The sequence below is a fragment of the Pelophylax lessonae genome (assembly GCF_965119305.1).
Source record: "Pelophylax lessonae genome assembly, chromosome: 4".
NCBI lineage: Eukaryota > Metazoa > Chordata > Amphibia > Anura > Ranidae > Pelophylax > Pelophylax lessonae.
Genome location: NC_138771.1, coordinates 106,347,594 through 106,372,389, shown reverse-complemented (window position 1 = coordinate 106,372,389; position 24,796 = coordinate 106,347,594). Strand labels below are relative to the sequence as shown.

At 39.1% G+C, this 24,796-nt stretch overlaps 1 protein-coding gene across 2 annotated transcripts in view; it reads left to right on the top strand.

The window, feature by feature from the left end:
• THSD4 (thrombospondin type 1 domain containing 4) overlaps positions 1–24,796 on the top strand; it is a 997,759-nt gene that overhangs the window by 857,628 nt on the left and 115,335 nt on the right. For both annotated transcript variants that reach the window (XM_082253070.1, XM_082253071.1), the window contains one exon: positions 15,744–15,948. In XM_082253070.1, coding sequence (XP_082109196.1) covers positions 15,744–15,948 — 205 coding nt within the window. The remainder of the gene's footprint in view (positions 1–15,743; positions 15,949–24,796) is intronic.

Below are 24,796 nucleotides of genomic sequence, written 5' to 3'. Positions count from 1 at the left end.
TAGATTTAGAGATGCAATAGATAATCTTATTATTGTATATTCCAACTGTTGATCACACTCCGCTTCCCTAAATGTGGCATATTAATTGATTGGGTTGTCAACTATCGATTATTCCTATCAAGAGGGATTATTCAGAAAATAAATAAAACATTTATTGTAGCGTGTTTGGGTCACCATTATACAGCTGTTTCCGTAAAATTCTGTGTTTCTCTTCTATCTGTCTCATTGACAGAAATTACCTGGACAAACAGAAATGATAAATCTATCCAGCAGGGATACAAAGAGCAATAAAATCCTGACTGGGTTTAAAAACCTACTTAAGTCCCCCTTTCTGACGATGTTTCATGTTACACCTATATTTAGGAAAACAACAAAAGAGTCTGCAGCCCCCTAAACTTGTAAAGCTCCACCTTACTAAATGTCAGGGTCTTTCTCCATGCAGGCTCCTGTTATTTTGTGAATTTGGTGTGGCTGTTGGTGGTTCTGATCACACAGCTGCATCATCCATTCACAGAGATCTGTGAAAGAGCACACTACAAGTTCCATCTGCCACTGCAGCATAGGGGACTGTATACCTCGATGCAGCACAAGTACGGTAACATCACTGCACTTTTAATCCACTGATATTTCCTGCAGACCCAGAACTGTAGTTTCGCATGTCTGTATGGACCTAAGTCTAGAGGAATCATTTGCTGGAGCCTGTGCATTGCTCCTGTAATCCACTGATTGTGGTTGCAGTGAATTGCTCCCGTAATCCACTGATTGTGGTTGCAGTGCATTGCTCCTGTAATCCACTGATTGTGGTTGCAGTGCATTGCTCCCGTAATCCACTGATTGTGGTTGCAGTGCATTGCTCCCGTAATCCACTGATTGTGGTTGCAGTGAATTGCTCCCGTAATCCACTGATTGTGGTTGAAGTGCATTGCTCCTGTAATCCACTGATTGTGGTTGAAGTGCATTGCTCCTGTAATCCACTGATTGTGGTTGCAGTGCATTGCTCCTGTAATCCATTGATTGTGGTTGCAGTGCATTGCTCCTGTAATCCACTGATTGTGGTTGCAGTGCATTGCTCCCGTAATCCACTGATTGTGGTTGCAGTGCATTGCTCCTGTAATCCACTGATTGTGGTTGCAGTGCATTGCTCCTGTAATCCACTGATTGTGGTTGAAGTGCATTGCAGACTCAATTGCATAGACTTGATAATTACACATTATGAATCAATGTGGGTGCAATTATTTTTTTGTGCAACATGTAAATTATGCCTTTAGGCATTTCCCACTCTATACAAAGTTACCAAAGGTTTAAAAATCCCAACCTATCTACTGTATTTTTATTATACCTGGTCTAGGCATAATGCTAAGAATTAAATGTAAAAATGTCAGTTTGTCTTTCCTATTTCAAAGTGATTGTAAAGGCTTCTTGTTCAAAAATAACATACATGTTATACATACCTCTCGGCTCCATATCTTCTGTGCGTGCTTGCTCCCGAGCCAAGCAGTGTGCATCCATTGACACAACCAGTGCGGCTCAACCCCAATCCAGCTTCCTCCTCACAGGATTTGATTGACAGCAGAATGAGCCAATGGCTCCCACTTCTGCCTGTGTGTCTTGTGAAGTGAGGAACACAGTTCAGCACCACTGAAGACGGGCACAGCACTGGATCGAGGTAGGACTCAGGTAAGTATATGAGGTGAGGGGGCAATACAATTACTGGGAATTTTTATTTTTTAGTTTTAGTACAGGCAATGAATTGAGGTAAAAAAATGTGTTGCCCATAGAACCACTTTGAGCATTTGACTGATCCTGATACATCAGTATTTATTAGTGTGCAGCCAGACTAAGGGGCCTAAGTAGCCAGTCTGTTTATGGGCCAGGTATGTCTGTAAATGTGCTTCTATTAAAATAACGGAATCATCCCTCAAGCAGTTGCTTTCCTTTATTGCATTCGTGGCTACATATCAATTATATTATGTGGAATAATATTTTGAGTCAGAGCTGTAACAATAAGAAATGTTTCATTAGGGAGCAATCAGTTATAATGCGAAGCACTTTCTTTCAGAGGCACAAGAATAAATTGCATGAGGTCAGTGGGATATCCCACCTGTATTTAATCTATCATGTCTTGTTACCCCTTGTCTTAATAGTTCACACTGTTCTTGCCATGTGAGGATTAGGCCTATGAGTGTTTTCTGGCCTTACTGGATAATCACCTAACAACTGCAATTGTTTTATATTAACTATATTTATAGGATATTAATCTTCAGTGTATTGAATAGCAGATTCATATCTCCACAAATGGAAGCAGATGTTCGGAGCTGAATCTCAGCTTGGCAGCTATTGTTCTCTATGGAATGTAGAGAGGAGAACTGTGTGATGTCTCTCCCTACACATTCCTCTATATTATTGTGTAGAAGCATTTTATACAATCACATTCAATTATCAAAAGCGCAACTTGCGTCGACGTGGAACATATGAAATGTATTATAGTTGGGGCATTGTTTTTCATTGTGACACTCTTTGATATAATATACAAGAGATCTTCACAGGTTTTACTGTCCATTATTGTTTATGGTATGCCTTTCATCAGTTATTGACTGGATAACATAGCAGTTCTATCCTTGAATGACTCCACTCAGCTACATTACACAGTAGCCCACGTTCCACTAGCTATTTGTGACTACAGGTCTGGTCTTACTGAAAACAAGATATTATTTCTACAATAATATGCTGTATAAACTATAAGTTTCATTGGACCTACCTCTCTACTTGATCACATCAACTTCAACATATTTTACAATTCGTTTTTTCCTGGTTCAGATCTAAGCAGGATTATCTATATATTCTCTGCTCCCCTTATATCAGCTAGTGGCATTTTAAAGTGGTTCTAAAGCAGGGGTCTCAAACTGGTGGCCATCCAGCTGTTGCGGAACTACAAGTCCCATCATACCTCTGCCTATGGGAGTCATGCTTGTAACTGTAAGCATTGCAATGCCTTATGGGAATTGTAGTTCTGCGATAGCTGGAGGGCCACCAGTTAGAGACCCCTGTTCTGAAGCCTAAACATTTTTTTTCACCTAAAGTAGAACTAAAGGCAAAATGTTTTTCCATGTTGAATAGCGTTAGGGAGAGTTATTACCCCTGTCAGTTTTTATTTTACTATCTGTGACCTATTGCAGAGATTTCCCTTCACTTCCTGTCATATAGCCAAACAGGAAATTAAATGAAATCCAACTGGAAAACGTGGGATTTTCTTTCTTTTTATTTTCCTTGTCCTGGTCCTTTTTTTTCCAGTGTCCCAAGCCTCCCTGGCCAGTTTCCCACTTTTCCCTGTCTGCTCGAGTCCAGCCTCCAGCTCCCTTTGTCAGGTAGAGATGGAGGGAGAACATGCAGGCATGAGGCCTTCTAAATAGAGTGCCATGCAGTGGCGAGAGTGAAGGAGCTGCAAATCTAAAGATAGCATGTTGATGAAATGCAGAAGGGGGAGGAAGCACAGCAAGCCAGTTTCAATAGAGTGCATGACACTACATGAAAAGCAGCATCTTGCAGTGTTCCTGCAAGTGTAGCCATTTAACCTGCACCATGCAGTGCTGCTTCTTGCCTCTCATCATCCTGTCCCTGCTTTCCCCCAATTGTTCTCCTGCATTGTTACTCTGCTTCATGCTTTCCCATTGGTGACTACAAGCGACTGTGCTGACACACATAGCACAGGTATGTTCTACTGTTGTCACCATCAGGCACTGGAGTGCTTGCATGTAGACCGGAAGAAGCTGCAAAGAGGCTGAAGGAAATAAGTTGTTCTGATATGCAACAAGGGTTAAATTAATAAATGCAAAAACTGTTTTTTTTTTTATAAAAAAAAAAAACAATGTATATATATATATATATATATATATATATATATATATATATATATATATATATATTTAGATAGATAGATAGATAGATAGATAGATAGATAGATAGATAGATAGATAGATAGATAGATAGATAGATAGATAGATAGATAAAGATAAAAGAAAACCAGCCCTGTAAAACACAATGTATGTTCATTTCTTGAAACACCACTACTTCACTGTTCCCCAACCACTCTAGGTATTCTACACTTCAGGGAGTATGAATACATGCTCCTCCTGCCACTTGCAGTGGTTCTTTCCTTTGACCTGTATGTCACTACATGTACAAGCCTGAGGACAAGAACCCAGTGTGCTGCTGGAGGAACAGGTAACGAACTCACTGGAAATAATATAATACCTGCAGTGGCCCAGGAACAGTAAAACAACAATACTTCAAGACAAGGACTACCGGAAAGGTAAGTATAAATGAGCCTCTTTTATAATGTGATTCTGTTAAACAAAATAAATAACAGTCAGTTAGGGGTACATGTACAATTTTATTTAAAAGGATGTTGACATTAAACCAGTTAATCTATAAAGTCAGCTTAATATTGCTATATTTCTGGTACCCTGCAGACAAATTACAGGTTATTGCCTGATACTTACTGTATAACTTTTATTACAGTGATTAAAGTCGTCTGTAATCTTTTAAATATTCCACAGCAATGATAAGCATTGTTGATTTAAACCAACCTTGCTTTTGTGTGTAATGTAATGCACATTCCGCCTAAACTAAGTGTTATCCTATAGTACTCAAGAGGGATGCCCATTTTTGTTATGGAATAAATACCTAACTTATTGGAGTTAATTTGACATTAGAGCCACAATGCTTCTTTGTGTTCATTAATTAAAACATTGAGTGTCGTCGCTATTACCAAGTATATATAGATACATTACCTAATTTTCAGTATAGTTCAAGGAAGCAATATAATTAGTAGAACAATACTCTAATGTTCCTGTATTGTGATTGGGAGATTTTAATACCATATGGGATAAACAGCTAGATGAACTAAGTGTTATCTTCACCTTGAGCCAAGTTAAAGAATTCTCTCTTTTTAACTTTTAAATTGATTGTGCGTCCAGTGAGCAAAGCCGGTATCTTTTTCACAGCTAATTGGGTGCATTTACCTTTGCAAATACCTTGGCGATTCATAACAACTGATGTGAAGAATCATTGACATTACCCAGGACAATAGATGTATTCATTTGTAGCCTTGCAGCTGCTGAAGATGCCTTTCTCATGCTTCTAATCACCATCCTTTTCTGTTGTTACTTGTCATTTTCAAAAGATCCAGAGGAAATACTGTCCTTCTCAGTATACCATTAATGCTAAATTAATTAAAGGAGATATCACATTATTTTAGGTGGAGATGCACTTTTTTCCTATTTCTTCAAAACAGTGTACTACTCAATAAACAAAAAGATAAAATGTAGAAATTACACTTGGAAGGATTGGGAAACAGAGATTTCGGGCACAGGAGTTTTGTTAAAAAGATTTCTTTTATTCAACACAGAACTAAATATTTTAAAATCATAGAAAAATACAGGCAAATAATTGTGTATTAAGGACACAGTGAGACCACACAACAATGGTCTATGTTGTACAATATCTCAGTGCATAGAACTTATAAAAGTCGGTTTACATACAGTTCAAAGTACAAGATCATTAGTAGTCATATAATCCTTGGAAACGTATTGCTTGTTATCAGAAGAACCGCCGACGGACACCCAAGCAGTATGGTGCCGGTCAGCAGGGTCGACTGAAAATATAAGTTAACATTCACCATGTAATATATGACCTTTGCTCGACATGTTTCGCTTTCTTAGACAAAAAAGCTTCATCTGGAGCATATCATTTCTTTTGTCTGTGTGAGAAATAACAGTATTTAGATAGATTACATATATGTGTTACCTTATTTTCAGTATGTTATAATTACAATTGCATATCATTTATCTTTCCTTTTAATTACATATAATCGTCTTACACATCTCAGATAAGTCCTTCTATTTTTGCAATATCAACACAATATAACATTGGGTCTTAAGTTGCATTCAGACACTAGAGGAGTTTAGGGGAAAGAACGGAGGTTGCCAATAGTGAGTATATGTGGGGATCCATGCTGTAATTATAGTATAAGCATATATATCCTATTTATATACCTGGTAAATGGACAGAAAGATGTATACATACCTGTACATATAGTAATCAGGCACATATCTCAATTTCCATAGAGAATTCTTTAACGAGGAGGACTGTGCGTTTTGGGAAACTCAAAAAGGCAATGTATAGTGACATAGTAGTGAGGGTAGTCACTCCATGTCTCATATCTGGGTGGATGAGAGCAGAAAAACAATGTTTCTCAGAGTAGTAAGCGTTTTAATTCTATGATATCACTTTAAGGGAAAGCCCATAGGAATGCCAAACCATAAGCTCAAGTGTTCTAAAGTGGTAAAATCTGTATGCCTCATGCTTGTTATAAGAGTGTGTAAGTACCCATAGAGCCCATAGAACATCTGCCCTAAAAGGGGGGGGGGCAACAGAAAAGACACATAGTCATTCTGGACCGTAAGAGAAGACAGGTGCCATGCGTTTATAAACGATTACACACCAACATATAGAGTTTACCCATTCGTATATGGGCTACCCCTATAGTAAAATATATATCATGTATACTGATTTGCTTTCACACACATATGTGAATATGTGTGTGTAATCAATTTCGTATCCGGCCCACCCTCCTCTATAATAGTAGGGGGGTGACCAGGGTTATATATAGATAAGCAGTTGCTACATGAGGTCCAAGATGAGTACATGCAAAGCGTACTTAGAATAAACATAAGTAATAAACATAGTAGTAAATATATATAGAGTGCCACCCAAGATTGCTAAGGTGTCTGTGTATGTTTGGAACTTTTGTACTGCATAGCGATCTATCATCTTGGGTGGCACTCTATATATATTTACTACTATGTTTATTACTTATGTTTATTCTAAGTACGCTTTGCATGTACTCATCTTGGACCTCATGTAGCAACTGCTTATCTATATATAACCCTGGTCACCCCCCTACTATTATAGAGGAGGGTGGGCCGGATACGAAATTGATTACACACACATATTCACATATGTGTGTGAAAGCAAATCAGTATACATGATATATATTTTACTATAGGGGTAGCCCATATACGAATGGGTAAACTCTATATGTTGGTGTGTAATCGTTTATAAACGCATGGCACCTGTCTTCTCTTACGGTCCAGAATGACTATGTGTCTTTTCTGTTGCCCCCCCCCCTTTTAGGGCAGATGTTCTATGGGCTCTATGGGTACTTACACACTCTTATAACAAGCATGAGGCATACAGATTTTACCACTTTAGAACACTTGAGCTTATGGTTTGGCATTCCTATGGGCTTTCCCTTAAAGTGATATCATAGAATTAAAACGCTTACTACTCTGAGAAACATTGTTTTTCTGCTCTCATCCACCCAGATATGAGACATGGAGTGACTACCCTCACTACTATGTCACTATACATTGCCTTTTTGAGTTTCCCAAAACGCACAGTCCTCCTCGTTAAAGAATTCTCTATGGAAATTGAGATATGTGCCTGATTACTATATGTACAGGTATGTATACATCTTTCTGTCCATTTACCAGGTATATAAATAGGATATATATGCTTATACTATAATTACAGCATGGATCCCCACATATACTCACTATTGGCAACCTCCGTTCTTTCCCCTAAACTCCTCTAGTGTCTGAATGCAACTTAAGACCCAATGTTATATTGTGTTGATATTGCAAAAATAGAAGGACTTATCTGAGATGTGTAAGACGATTATATGTAATTAAAAGGAAAGATAAATGATATGCAATTGTAATTATAACATACTGAAAATAAGGTAACACATATATGTAATCTATCTAAATACTGTTATTTCTCACACAGACAAAAGAAATGATATGCTCCAGATGAAGCTTTTTTGTCTAAGAAAGCGAAACATGTCGAGCAAAGGTCATATATTACATGGTGAATGTTAACTTATATTTTCAGTCGACCCTGCTGACCGGCACCATACTGCTTGGGTGTCCGTCGGCGGTTCTTCTGATAACAAGCAATACGTTTCCAAGGATTATATGACTACTAATGATCTTGTACTTTGAACTGTATGTAAACCGACTTTTATAAGTTCTATGCACTGAGATATTGTACAACATAGACCATTGTTGTGTGGTCTCACTGTGTCCTTAATACACAATTATTTGCCTGTATTTTTCTATGATTTTAAAATATTTAGTTCTGTGTTGAATAAAAGAAATCTTTTTAACAAAACTCCTGTGCCCGAAATCTCTGTTTCCCAATCCTTCCAAGTGTAATTGATCAATTGAGGATAGGGGCACACCCTAAATTGGATACGTCATGGCCAAGATGGCTGCTATCTGTGGACACATGACTTGTAAAATAATTCTGATATAAAGGTGGAAGCACCAGCCATCCTGGGAAGTGGCAAGCAGCAAAGTATATAGGTTTAAGTATCACTTATTACCTTGTATACATATTATATTTGAGCAGTATCATATGGAAGGATCGTGAAACATCTTTTATGCAAAAAAACCCCGTAAAAAGTTGCCTATAATTTTCTAGTGCCAATTTTTGGCCTGCATCTGGCCTTTGAAGATAATTTTGTACTTGTTTATTTAGTCAAGCCATAATTTATACACATTTCTTCAAAAAATAGAAACCTATATAGAAGAGACCATAAATCATTCTAACAACAACTGATAGAACTCATAGGACAACCATGGATTTCGTTGGAAATGCATGGACGGGTCTTATGACTGAAATTGAATCTACCTGTAACATCCCGGCCAAGGACGATATAAGCCTAAACCAATATATTAATACAGTAAAGAGACTTATTAAAAAAAAGTCAAATCTATATTGGCATATAGAATTTTTCTTGAAGTATATACAGGCAAATGTATGCCCTATGGGTCTGAGGATTCATCTATTCCCCTCCTTCGATAATGCTTCGAGCGAGTTTAGAACTTTGTGGGAACGTATTCTAACCAAATGCAGTACCGACTTGTGCCAGCTGTTGGTGTCCCAATACAAATTAGACCTAGCTACTTTGGATACTGAGTTATCATCTTTATATACTAAGAACGAGAATCTAAAAAAACATATACATTACGAGGCAAGATGGAAGGAGGTGAAGGAGTATGGAATCAAACTTAATAGGGATATCATTGGTAAAAAACAAACTAAATTTTTAAAAGATAAGATGGCCTTCACGGAAGGCTATGCTTACCGATGGCCGGGACCCAATAGTTCAAGGCGACCCCGCTATTCGCGAGGCCCCCGTGAACAGATGTTGAATACAGGTCCAAGGGAAACCGACTGGGAATCAGACTCGTCTTCGATCTCCGCACAATCTAATAGATCCAAAACATCGATTAGATCTAATCAAGATACTAGACCAAAAACAGACATGGCGACACGTAAACGAGGACAACAGGAAGGAGCCAATTACACACCACGCTCCAAAAAGCGACCCGATGAAACTTCCAAATTTCAACCATTAGGAACTGGGGGGACTCAAATTGGACAGACTGTTCGATCTGTCGAGGCACTCACACAAGATGGTTTGGAAGCACAGGACCCTTATTTGGGACCCCTGGCTCTCCAAGCGATACAAATGTTGCAACCCTTATCCACTAACACTAATTCAAGTAATCCATCCACACAGGATTTCACATCTAATTCTCAAACACATTCACTAGGTGCTGTGGCACCGGTTTTTTCTAACACACTACCTTTAAATATACCCAGCACTACCTCTCTTAGACAAACCACTATTGATGGCCACTTTGCAGCTTCACAGGCCCAGGCCTCAAATTTTCCCCTGAGCACATCACTAAGCCTTCCCACTTAAAATTATCGATCATTAACTTAACCCCTTATCACTTCTCCCCCCAAGAACAAGAGGTCCTTGAACTTGGCCTCACGTTCTGTCCATCTACTCCTATGGATAGATATGAGACCATAAAGGACGTCTATATGTTCATAAGGAACTTGACGTATAAACATATCTACGACCCAGAAAGACAACGCAATACACAAGATAAAGAAATTTCAGAAAAAATAAAACATTATACAATGCAAGAATTCCGTGTTCTACGGGATCTAATCTTACTATTGGAGGAAGGCAGTCTTCCGGATTCCCAGTCCCCCGATCAACCTATACAAACAAAGACAGTAAATCCAAGACAGGTCCCCTTCAAACCAAAATCCAATAATTTCCCTGACTTGACTACAAATCCTAACCTTTTGGCTTTTCTGACTACAGTGGTAGGTGAGATTAAAAATTGTGAGCTAAAATCAACACAAAATAATCTTTCTAAACAACAACTACAGATGCTTAACAAACTAAGAAACCATACAGACTTGGTTATCAAACCCTCAGATAAGGGTGGTAACCTAGTATTGATGACTCGAGAGGGATACGAAAAAATGTGCCTTAATATCCTCTCAAATCGTACATGGTACAAAAAGATATCCCCATCGGTTACTACAGAATTTAAAGCAGAGTATTTGGACATAATTGGACGTGCATATCAATTGGCTCTTATAGACAAAGACTGTTATAATTTTCTTAACAACAAATTTCCGAGACAGGCGACATTCTATTCACTCCCAAAAACCCATAAAAATTTAACTTCTCCACCGGGGAGGCCTATTGTATCGGGCATTGGAAGTTTAACTGAAAATGCGAGTCGTTTGATCGATTATTATTTACTACCACACGTAGTGCGGTTACCGTCATACGTCAAGGACACACTCGAGTTTTTAAAAATGATTGAAGATATGGTGGTTCCTCCCGACGCCCTGCTCGTGACTTTGGATGTGGAGGCATTATACTCCAGTATCCCTCACGAGCAGGGCGTCGGGATGATACGCACGTTCTTATATGAGCAAGATCATCACACTTGGCCATTTTGTGATTTTATTTTGGAACTTCTATTGTTTATTTTGAAACACAACTGGTTTACTTTCAACGGGTCCCACTACCTCCAGGTGCAGGGCGTGGCCATGGGCACTTGTTGTGCCCCGGCCTACGCCAACCTGTACCTGGGGGGGTGGGAGCGACAAATCACATCAGATGAAAATTTATCCCATTTTTTTTCCTCTGTGGCAATCTGGTTTCGTTATATAGACGACATTTTTGCTGTCTGGACAGGTTCAAAATCAATGCTAGATGAGTTTATTGCCCAACTAAATATAAACGACTTCAACTTGAAGTTAACATCTACCATCAGTGACTCGAGTGTTAATTTCCTTGACCTAACGGTACTCAAACATGTGGATGGACACCTGACGACTAACCTATACAGAAAGGAGACGTCAGGGAATGTAATATTACATGCGTCTAGCGCCCACCCAGGGGCGCTTATACGTAGTATTCCATACGCCCAATACATACGCCTACGGTGTAATTGCACATCTGATAAGGATTTCAAAATACAGGCTAACCTTTTACGAGAACGCCTAATGGCTCGTGGATACAGTAAGCGTCTGTTGAGAACAGCTTTTAACAAAGCGTTTTCTCAAAATAGAAACAGCCTCATCTTTAGAGCCAAACCTCCAAATACGCAATCGACAGTTAAACTAATAACCAAATACTCCGCTCATGAAAAAGTATTGAGAGATATTCTTGAACGGAACTGGCATCTTCTTCGTGATGATCCAGTTATAAACAAATACGTGGGCAAACATCCCCAAATTGTTTTCAGGAGAACAAGATCTTTAAGAGATCAACTAACAACAAGCCACTATCAACCCATTAGAAATAAAGTAACAACAGGTAGAGGTACTTATAAATGTCGCAAATGCGCTTTATGTCCTTGGATAGAGGAGAATACTGAATACACTTTACCTAATGGGGAGACATTTGCTCCAAAATTTCGAGCCGACTGTAGCACACGTGGAGTGGTATACATGATGCATTGCACCTGCGGCATGTTCTATATAGGTAAAACTATAAGAGAGCTCCGCCAAAGGATAAATGACCATGTGTACGTATCAGCAGGGGGAAGGATGATCACGCCCGTGAGCAGACACCTTGACCTATACCACAGGTTCAATCCCAAAAAGGCAAGATTTTATGTGCTTGAGGTTATCCCTCAAGATCCTCGGGGTGGCAACTGGGACAAAAAAATTCTCCAGAGAGAAACTCTCTGGATAGAGCGTCTCAATGCCACTTATAGACCTGGGTTAAACGAAACACAGTCGTACAAACCCTTTCTGTGAAGGTTTCCTTGCTTACCTAATGCCAACAGACCTAATTGACCTCGAGTAGTATACTCGGGTTACGATAATGGCCCTCTGTGGGATATATGGGTCGGGGTGTCGGCTTGGTTTTGGCGTGATCATCCTCCCCCCGTATATACATATACTCAATTATTCTGATACCTCTTCACATTAAATAGGTCTTATGGCACATATACCCCTCTTCCTTTCTTATGTATAACAAACAGTTTTTTGTGCTATAATCCCTATCTCATCAATACTATGATCTTGAGGATTTATAATAAGTCAAAATATGCAACTTTCTCTTGGGGTTTGAAGTATGGAAGTGTTTCTAGTAGGGGGCAGTTCAGCCCCTGTTCTTTCATTAGGGCTGTTACTATTGAAGCCCTTACTAGTGGTTAATGTCAAAAAATAAACATGGTTATAGAATAATTTTTGATAAACAAATATGTTACCGATATATATCTCCTGGTTTCACCAGGAACATTTTTGTACCTTAGTGAAATTTGCTTTTATATCTGTATTTTTTAAATATATAATTTCTGTCCTTGTTGTGTTGTTTTTTCATTTCAGGCAATTAGAATTCTGATGTAATTGCGGACCGATCCTGTGGGGGCAGTGTGGGTAAGCATGGAGGTCGGCCTCATCAGTGAGATATGTGCGGCCAGATAGGCCGCAGGTCAGTCCCGCCCCTTCCGGGCGGAACTTCCTGTGGCACCTGAGCGGACTGCGGAGGCACTTCCTGCCTCTGTATAGTCTGCATACACCTGTGACTAAGCCGAGAGCCTCGCCGGGGTGTCCCCGCGCTAGCTCTCGAGCGATGTCCGGTGGGAGTGGCCGGGGCGGTGACGTCCGTTTGACGAACCACCCGGGATCCATGCTACTTAAGGGCGCCATTTACAAGCCCTGGTATGGTGGAGGTTCCCCATCCGGTGAGGACTGTGCGGAAGCTGGGAACAGCGTGGCAAGGGGTAAGCTTTATATGGCCAGTATTAATACTGTAACATTACACTTTTGTGATATCCGGGAATTCACCTTAATCTTACTGTGCTTAACAGCCGACATACAAGCAGAGGAGACACGCTCCCTACATTTAAGCTCTGGTCCTTCCTAAGTTTGGTGAGCATTGCTAAGGTGTCTGTGTATGTTTGGAACTTTTGTACTGCATAGCGATCTATCATCTTGGGTGGCACTCTATATATATTTACTACTATGTTTATTACTTATGTTTATTCTAAGTACGCTTTGCATGTACTCATCTTGGACCTCATGTAGCAACTGCTTATCTATATATAACCCTGGTCACCCCCCTACTATTATAGAGGAGGGTGGGCCGGATACGAAATTGATTACACACACATATTCACATATGTGTGTGAAAGCAAATCAGTATACATGATATATATTTTACTATAGGGGTAGCCCATATACGAATGGGTAAACTCTATATGTTGGTGTGTAATCGTTTATAAACGCATGGCACCTGTCTTCTCTTACGGTCCAGAATGACTATGTGTCTTTTCTGTTGCCCCCCCCCCTTTTAGGGCAGATGTTCTATGGGCTCTATGGGTACTTACACACTCTTATAACAAGCATGAGGCATACAGATTTTACCACTTTAGAACACTTGAGCTTATGGTTTGGCATTCCTATGGGCTTTCCCTTAAAGTGATATCATAGAATTAAAACGCTTACTACTCTGAGAAACATTGTTTTTCTGCTCTCATCCACCCAGATATGAGACATGGAGTGACTACCCTCACTACTATGTCACTATACATTGCCTTTTTGAGTTTCCCAAAACGCACAGTCCTCCTCGTTAAAGAATTCTCTATGGAAATTGAGATATGTGCCTGATTACTATATGTACAGGTATGTATACATCTTTCTGTCCATTTACCAGGTATATAAATAGGATATATATGCTTATACTATAATTACAGCATGGATCCCCACATATACTCACTATTGGCAACCTCCGTTCTTTCCCCTAAACTCCTCTAGTGTCTGAATGCAACTTAAGACCCAATGTTATATTGTGTTGATATTGCAAAAATAGAAGGACTTATCTGAGATGTGTAAGACGATTATATGTAATTAAAAGGAAAGATAAATGATATGCAATTGTAATTATAACATACTGAAAATAAGGTAACACATATATGTAATCTATCTAAATACTGTTATTTCTCACACAGACAAAAGAAATGATATGCTCCAGATGAAGCTTTTTTGTCTAAGAAAGCGAAACATGTCGAGCAAAGGTCATATATTACATGGTGAATGTTAACTTATATTTTCAGTCGACCCTGCTGACCGGCACCATACTGCTTGGGTGTCCGTCGGCGGTTCTTCTGATAACAAGCAATACGTTTCCAAGGATTATATGACTACTAATGATCTTGTACTTTGAACTGTATGTAAACCGACTTTTATAAGTTCTATGCACTGAGATATTGTACAACATAGACCATTGTTGTGTGGTCTCACTGTGTCCTTAATACACAATTATTTGCCTGTATTTTTCTATGATTTTAAAATATTTAGTTCTGTGTTGAATAAAAGAAATCTTTTTAACAAAACTCCTGTGCCCGAAATCTCTGTTTCCCAATCCTTCCAAGTGTAATTGATCAATTGAGGATAGGGGCACACCCTAAATTGGATACGTCATGGCCAAGATGGCTGCTATCTGTGGACACATGACTTGTAAAATAAAATGTAGAAATTGCAGGATATAGAAATTGTTCCGGAAGAAAAAAGCAGCAAGCTCACTTTCACGCCTCCCTGCTAATACTGTACTTATCAGTATCACACCATATTTTATTACATTATTAAGAATTACTTGGTAGAATTTTTATTTGAAAAGCTAAAAACATTGGCAAGATTTTTTTTCTAGATGTGAAAAGGTTAAGATGGCTTAAACATTTTAGTTTTGTGTAAAGTTGGAAAAAAATATAACTTCTTGCTTCCTGTCCAGGTGACCACCATAGGAACTCATGTGAAATCCTTTCATTGGGAGCATAGCTCTCCACTTGCTGATATTCACTCTCACGTCTGTATTCTGCAACTCTGTTTCTCCGATTTTATATACCTGAACCTTCTGGGTATAGAGTAGCACGTGTGGCCTCTTCCTTTAATGCAGCGCTTGGGCATGAGTGGCCAATGTCTGCTGCCATGCGATAGTAGGAGGAAGAATTACTCCTGTGTAGGCTCCGGTTCCATCTGACATGGAGTTTAGATAGAGTGTGGACTCATTTCATAGGAGTGTCAGGAAAGTAAGCATCCATGTGTGGATTATTGTTTTTACAAGAGAAGCCGTTACTTTTCCCGTAAAAGGGAAACGTGGCAGAGGTGTTTTTAAAAAGGGAAAAAGGTTTGGATTGATCCAAATTTAATTACAATTTCCCACAAGAATGCCCAGGAGCAAACGATAACAGAAAATTCAGTTTTGCTCATTAGTATTTAGAATTTGTGTTTCTATAAAACAAAAAAAACTGATTGACGGGCAAACATATATTTTTCTTTTTTTACAGGTGATTGGCTGTGATGATTTCCTGGGATCTGACAAAGTGGTTGACAAGTGTGGAGTTTGTGGAGGAGATAATACAGCATGTAAAGTTGTATCAGGAGTCTTCAAGCATATTTTAACGAAAGTTGGCTATCATAAAATTGTGGAAATCCCTGAAGGGGCCACGAAAATCAATGTTACAGAGATGGCAAAAAGCAATAACTACTTAGGTAAGTGATATTCTTCTAAATGTAAATGAGGGTAATAGTATGTTCTTTTTCTGGTGCTTAAAAGCTGGCATACACAAATCACATGTCAGTTACTTCCTGAATAGGCTGATACTCTATCTGTGGATGGCACTGCTGGCACCGCCAGTCTTGACATACTTAAATCTAGAGATTGAAGGAGCCAGGCTAAAAAGTTTTGCCCAAACTCCTTGCTATAAATTGTATTCAGAAGACCATGAGATGAGTGCAGATGCGTTGCTGCACCTGGAACATTGGTTTTTCTTATTGAAAAAGGCTCAAAAATAATAATGCAGAAGAGGAAATGACAATTTATCATTGTATTATAGTACCAGAGATTCTGTTTTCTAATTGATAGAATGGTTTTTCCAATTCAGAGGGCGAGTACCTCCTGCTGAGGTGTAAAGGTTAGGGTAAAAGCGCTCTCAATATAGTATAAGATAACTAAGCAATGTGATTTTTCAATGGTGTTCCTGTTCCAGTGATTTCCATTGCCATTAAGAACTAAAACCCTTGTGAAGAAGGGCTGCTAAGTAGCATGAAATGTTATAACCAGCGTTGAGTAGCTGTACTCATTAAAGAGCATGCCTAATCTGACAATAAAGATATTTGTCTTGCCTTTGAGAAAATGTGATCATGCAAATGAGTGAATGTTTATTGAGCTCCTAGAGAAGGAGGTAAGAGGCCTTCAGTGATGAGTAAGGACCAATAGCTGGTTCATGTCAGAAACTGTTTCCAAGATGCCACCACACAGAGAACATTGGATACTGCAGGATGTAGCCCAGGGCAGCCTGAAAGGCTCACAGTGATGTCTCAGAAGATGTAATTGTGTGATGAATTCCCTTTTACTTTCTTTATGACCCTCTGGAATGGACATAAATGTCTTTTTGTGCTCTAGGAATAAGGCTTTACAAGTTGAATATTTGTATATACTGTGCAGAAATTAACAGGCTGTTTTAAAGGCAAACCAAATTACAATGGGCATTAAAGTTAAAGAGTATATAGAACAATCTAATGGTATAAATCTAAAAAATTAGTGGCTTAATAGAACAATTCTATTCTCCTGAAAATTTTAGTAGCCACTAGCATGCATTCTATTTTGAAACATTTGTTTTAATTTGATTAAAGTGAAACTGTAATTGAAAATTGAAAAATTGGGAACAGAGGGGACATGCTACATCTCTTTTCCATGAATGCTTCTTACCTGCCAGTCTGTATTTTACACAGCTCACTGTACAATTTTGGCATCTGCTAAGATGAATTAACTGATGTCATCTCAGCCTGGCCAATGAAAACGGCCAAGGTTCAATATTGTATGACTGTGGCTAGCCAGTCTTACTATTCCATAGCAATGCAAAGTAACTGCAAAAAATACACCTGGTGGGGAAACCACCTGTCACAGATCAGGGTACAGAAGGTATAGGGATAAGACAGGCTGGACTATGAGAAAGGTGTTGCTGTCCGGAGCACATTTTTAGACATCAACTAGCACAGTGAACCCATCCAGAAACATGTAACAACCTAGTACAGCACACATACACTGGCATTAATTCTAGCCCAGGTTTCCCCAATACCACCAGCCACCACAGGAGGAAACTAGCTAAAACACACACAGATGCAAATCTTGCAAAAAAAATTCTGGTACATGCTAAGGCTATAGACGGATTCAAAATTCAGCTGGTTCAGTAGGAACCAGCCAAATTTCAATCCATTGTTAGGCAGGCTGGTTGTACTGAAATTGCTCCATTCATTGACTTCAGTACAACCAGCATGTTAAGTCTTTCTAGTGTGATCACTGCTGGTAACGATCCTTGTATTCTGGCAGCGGTGTAACGTCCCGCTGTCAGAATACAATAGCTCTGCAGGAGGGAAACACTAAATGTGTTGATGGGGTAACTGAGCATTTTTTTTTCTTTAACCTGTGCTTGAAGGAAAGAAAATTGAATAATGTATGGCTTTCTTAAGGGTTGGGAAGCAGCAAAGTGATTCCCACATGCTTATAAAATTCCCCAAGCTGTTCAATGAGCTAGAATCCTAGTGGCTTCTTTTCTCACTGCCCATCTGGTAATACAATACAATACCATTGGGCACCTGGTAATACAATACCACAGTCTCTTTAAGAGTTGTGAAGTCTTTGCCTAATATACACCACTGGACACTGAATCATTAACATATGCCTAATACTTTAATGCTACATTCTAAAGCTAATGTCACATCACCTGCATGAGCTACTTTTACCTGGAGGATCATAGATATCTCCCTCCCATACACACCCACCACTCCTGCTGTTCCTGCTTGTGTTCATCTGAGATTATGATTCTTAACATCTTGCAATGCTATGTACTTGACTAGATTTGTGTTTTATTTTAAATGTATATAGTTAATATAGCTAGCAGATGAAAATCGATAGAACATATGGGAAAATTATTTTCTTCTAGATATTTTGATATGAAAATGTGTTATATACGATCAACATTTGTTTTGCAAATTTGAAATTAGGCTGGCCATAAATGGAGCAAATTTTGGCTGGTTCTTGATGAACAGGCTGAAATTCGCTCAATGCATGGCTCTTTCAGCATTCTTCTGTCTGATGTCCTTCAACTCAATCAAAAATGAAAGGAGCCAGGCAGAAACTTCCTGGCCAAGCAGCATCTGCATATATTCAGATGTTGACACTGTTCAGATATTCTGACAAAAACCTGAGTAGGAAATGTGTCCATCCCAACTTCTTAGCATGTATGGAGGAATCTGATAGATTTTCTGTTCAGGCAGGCAGGCTGAATGAAATATGCATTTGTTTGGCCAGCTTTAATATACTATATAGCATGCATTTATACAGTTAATTGCATCACAATAATGAAGGCAGAAAATCAAAGGAAACACAGTAAAAATGTTTATTTTTTAAAGAATTTTTATTCTTTATTGCATCAGTAAGCTGAAAGAAATATGATAGAGATAAAAATGAAGAATAACTAGGAGACAAAATGGACAGTTTTTAGCCTTTAAATGCATATATAATAGAGAACTTCTATCATATGAAAGGGAAAAAACGAATGAATGTTCAATTTACAGGCAATTTGTGTAAAGCCCCGTACACACGGTGCAAAAGAAAAACGCTAACATTAGGCCCATGTGTATGCCAGTCAGCAGTGCATGCTGGAAAACCTGCAGTCAACCAGCTCCCGTAATGTCGGATCATTAGTTCAGCAGCTCTGTCCTGAGCTGGCAGGTTTTTTTCATTCAACCTAGCGGATTGAACCAAAGAGAACTGATAGTGTGTACCAGGCTTAAGTGTAAAGTAAGCACTGATCAACCTCTTATTAGTGATAATGGTAAACTTAAAATATAGGTACCTTTCCATGCTTTTAAGCCTTAGTAACAATGAGAAGGAGGAGAATGTTGGTTCCTTTCACAAAAATGGCGGCATATTTTTTGCAATGTGTTAATGTTCTATGGTATTAACATTACTTCTTTGGATAACTGAACTTTCTTTGAGGCTTTAGTTCCCACCAGTACACATAACCTGCTCCTGGCTCCTGCTGTTGCTTTTGTTATTAATACATTTTGCTACAACATTGCCTACAATCCTGTTTAAAAAAAGAGATTTTTTTTTAAATTAATTTTATTTACTTTATATGGCCTTTGGACAAAAAATGTAAATCTTTTGGCTGATCTCTGTTATATCAGCTCACTCTTGCCTGCTTGAACTCTTCTGTGTACATCTCTCTCATCTCCTGTCTCATTATTTTTTTTTTTTGTCACTGTATCTCATTACTGCTATCCCTGAACAGTTTGCATATTTTTATTTATGAAATAATTTAGGACGTGCTCACAGTTCAAATGCTATGCTTCTCCTTATACTGCTTGCAGAAAAGGGCCACAATGTGCCCTCAGTAAAGTGTTCTGAAGTGTTTCTTTTTGCCACTTTATCCCCCGCCTTTACATACCTTTTTGGCTATGATGTCTGATCTTGTTATTGGGATAGTAAGGCTAACCAGTCAATAGATTTGGGTGAATGGTTCAGGCCGAGCAAAAGTTTAGCCTGAACATCGCCTGTTCAGCGAATGCCAGAATTTGAGGGGCGTTTGGCGGGATGTTCGCCCGCCAAGTGACCCACAATGCACTGTGCACTGCACAGTGCATTATAAGTCCTGATTTGGCAAAGCTTTGCCCACTCAGGGTACAGTTAGCTGTTGTTAAGGAGCGGGGGCCGGTAAGCCGACCGCGGCATCCTTATCAACATATGAGTCATCGGCTTCCCCACTACCAGCTGAATGAAAAGAAAAAACGTTGTCGGCAGTAGAAAAACTCCTTTGGGTCTGGTATGGATTTTAAGGGGAGCCCCATGCAAAGATTTAAAACAAAACAGCTTGAGTCCCCCCAAAATTCGTACCAGACCCTTTTCTAAGCATGCAGCCCATGAGGCCAGATGAAGGGGAGGATAAAATGTTTATTAAACAGCACAGCCAAAAACCAATTAGATCAGTATTCAATTATCCCATATCTATTAAAAAACTACCAAACAACCCCCACAGTACAAATTGTAATGGTCCCCTGCGCTCAGGAAAAGTGACCTAAGTATGGGATATACCCAATCGTTATCATCTAATTGTAGACAAGTTGCAGCTACTCTAAAGAAATAAAATCAATCATAAAACACCAATTAGTCCTAAGAAAAAATATATCATTAGTAGAATCCTGCCTCATTAAAGAATCCTGCCTCTTTCAACACCTAAGAGGCAGGATTCTTCTTCCATACAGAGCAGTTAGACCCCCTTCCTGCCCAGACCAATTTTCAGCTTTCAGCACTCTAACACTTTGAAGGACAATTGCTCAGTCATGCTACACTGTAACCAAACAAAATTTTTATCATTTTTTTTCACACAAACAGAGCTTTCTTTTGGTGGTATTTGATCACAACTGGGTTTTTTTTTTTTTTTTTTCGTGATATAAGCAAAAAAACCGCAAACATTTTGAAAAAAAAACACTCTTTTTTAGTTTCTATTATAAAATTTTGCAAAAAATTAATTTTTCTTCATACATTTGGGCCAAAATTTATACTGCTACATATCTCTGGTAAAATTAACCAAAATTAGTGTATATTATTTAGCCTGTGTGAAAGTTATTGAGTCTAGAAGCTATGGTACCAATTGCTGAAAATTGATCCCACCAGATGTACTGATGGCCTGTCTCCTTTCTTGAGGCCCTGAAATGTCAGGACAGTAAAAATACCCCAGAAATTACCCCTTTTTGTAAAGTAGAAAGTCCAAGGTATTTAGTAAGAGGCATGGTGAGTTTTTTTAAGTTATAATTTTTTCCCACAATTCTTGGGAAAATGAAGAAAAAATGTGTTTTCTTTTTTTTCCCACAAAGTTGTCAATTTATAAGCTATAACATGTACACAGCAAAATTGACACCCCAAAATACATTCTGCTACTCCTTCAAACGATGTTTGCCATAGCTCCGGTCCTCCAAGACCATAGAGTCGAGTGAGGGCAAGCTTGCCCTCACTCGACATCCTGTCTGTGAGGATCCGGAACCAGATCGTTTTCCCCGCTGCCGGCGGGTCTGGTAAGCGAGGAAAAGGACCGGAACGCGGCGGGACGGGGGGGGGGGGGAACCTCTTCTGCCATCCCGGAAGGGTGATCCCGCAGCGAATCTGCCGCTGGGACCACCCTTATCGGAAAGCCAACCGTCTACCGTTTAAAAAAATACCAGGGTTATGGCAACTATCTGCTGCCATAACAGCGGTATTTAGGTTTAAACGGAGGACGTATATAAACCTTTTTGGACTTGGACATGGTGGCTGTATGAAGGGTGACAGGTACTCGGGTACTTTGCTAGGCAGGTGACAGGCAGGTGACAGGTACTCTGGTACTGATGAGCAGGTGGCAGGTACTCGGGTACTCCGATAGGCAGGTGACAGGTACTCGGGTACTCTGATGGGCAGGTGACAGGCAGGTGATAGGTACTGATGGGTACTGATGATCAGTATTGATACTGATAGGTGATAGGTACTGATGGGTACTGATGAGTAGTGATGGGTACTGATGAGCAGGAGGCAAGTACTCGGGTACTTCAGGCGTCAGGTACTCTGATGAGCAGGTGGAAGGTACTCGGGTACTCTGATGGGTAGGTGACAGGTACTCGGGTACTTTGATGGGTAGGTGACAGGTACTCTGATAGGTAGGTGACAGGTACTCGGGTACTCTGATGGGTAGGTGACATCGTTTTTTTCACTACGTTATTATATGCATGTTTATCTAATGTTCACTGTTATTTTGGTTACTATTTCACAGATATTTATGATCTTATGATTTTTGATACATGTTTGATAATAATTTTGTTTTGAATTATTTGTTGCATATGGATATGAGTTTGATTTATATTTGAACAGCGCACCATTTCACTAATTCATAATTTTTCAAGACCCAGAGAGCTTGATATAGTGGTAGCAGCAGTTTACTAGCATTTAAAGTCACAATTAATTTATCAGTTAGCACACCATAGCAGCGCACTAGTGCCCCAAACATTATCTGCATTTTCTGCAGGGTGCTCTGGCACCATGTGGTTTCATGCACCTGAAAACATGCAATGTTTTCTTATGCATGGTGGTACCAATAAGATTTATGGGCACCCTTGTGCATCTGCTATACAGCAGCGCATTTTGTCTGTGGGTTCACGTGAAATTTACACGCACTTCTGCACCTGCAGTAGTGTGAACCTAGGTCTTGGGCAGGGGTCTCCCAGATTTCTAGGCAAGGGGCCAGTGTACTCTCCTTCAGACTTTAGAGAGGTCAGACTGTGACCAGTGGGAATAGAAAATGCTCAGGCATTAGTGGGAGTAATTAATGCCTCAGGCGTAGAGGCCAGTGGAAGTAAAAAAAATGACATAGCTACTGTAGTCATAAGAAGGGGAATAGTGCTCCATCATTGGTATAAGTGAGAGGAACAGTATTACAAAATTGTTATAAGTGGAAGCAATAGGGACCCCACATTAGTGTCAGTGGAAGGACTAGTACCCCATTATTGGTGTCAGTGGAAGGAATAGTGCCCCATTATTGGTGTCAGCTGGACGAATAGTGCCCATCATTGGTGTCAGTGGAAGGAATAGTTCCCCATCATTGGTGTCCATAGGAGGAATAGTTTTCCATCATTTATATTAGTGGAAAGAATAGTGCCTCATTGTTGGTGTCAGTGGGGGAAATAGTGCCCCATTGCTGGTGTCAGTAAAAGGAATAGTGTCCCATCATTGGTGTCCATGGAAGCAATAGTGCCCCCTCAATGGTTTAGTGGGAGGAATAGTGCCCTGTCATTGGTGTCAGTGGAAGGAATAGGGTTCCATCATTTATATTGATAGTGGAAAGAATAGTGCCCCATTGTTGGTGTTAGTTGGAGGACTAGTGCTCCATCATTGTTGTCAGTAGGAGAAATAGTGTTCCTCCATTTATATTAGTGGAAGGAATAGTACCCCATCATTGGTGTCAGTGGGAAGAATAGTGCCCCAAGAGCCAGATAAAGGCAGGCAAGGGGGGCACATCTGGCCCACAGGCCACAGTTTTAGAGACCACTGATTTAGGGGAATGCACTGAAAACAATACTTTATATATTTTGATATAGCAGTGTTGTAAAATGGTTCACAAATTGCTTTTTTCTTTAAAATCAATGCTGCCGCCTTTAATAAGTAACCCATTATGAAAAAATGTGCAGTTCTAGTGCCTTTTATTTAAATATCTGATTCTGTAGCTGAAAGCTGCATAGAAAAGTTTTCACTCTACAGTGTTGTGAGTCTATATGCTGCCAATAATCATGTAAAGTGGGTGCATTCAGAGAGAGTTTTTCTGTATTAATCCAGGCACTGACAGACTCAGCAGAACTATGCCATTTTATTAGACCGCTAAAGATCCAAGGATTATATTTTCAGCTTGAGATTCTATTTAAAAACATTTATCTGTCATTTAGCATAATTGAATCATTGCCATTGACAGGCAAATCATTTTATGATGTGATAGATCAATAAGTTCTTCCTGATTGAGTGAATAATAAAACCATGGAACAAACAACCTCTAGTGTTCACTCTTATTTTAAGGTGTTTCCAATCTTAAAAATTAGAAGCCAAAATTTGATAGACAAATTGTATATATACATAATACTTTTGGTTTAGGAGTTAAGTATTTAAACATACTTTACCCTTAACCGTGTTTATATTTGACATTTTAAAAGCTTTTTATTGTGCTTCAAGACATATTTCAAATAGTATAATGCTTCAGGATTTATTATTTGCCTAATGTTTATTGAAACACAATATGGAGATTTTTTTTCACTTTTATGAATTGTATTATAATAAATAAGAATGCTTTTAGAACATAGTGCTGAATCCTACAAACGTACACATAATTTTTCATTTAAAGTATAGTTAAAGTGAAACACCACTTTTGCTCAGGTTAATAAGTTAGCAATCCTTCTATACATGGCAAACAGTTTTTGGATACTGTACAATACTGTACAATAGTGTCACTTCTGCAGGAATACTCTGGTTCTGCCTGTTATAATCAAATGATCAATCCCAGTGCTGCATAAAGAGAAAAAAATTGCATCTTGACATCCCTAGTAAGCATCAGTTGATATTATCCTTGTATAAATCACGTGACACTGTTATTACATTTGAGATTTGGCTACCAGGTAAGAAGTAGACCTAGGAACGGAGCCTTAAAAGTCTATAGGCTGCGAGGCTTGAACATAACTTTTTAAGATTCTGAGAAAACAAAAACGTTTGTTTCTTTCATAGCCTATGGCCCCTCCCCATTTGTATGTGAGAAACCTAGTTGGCAAA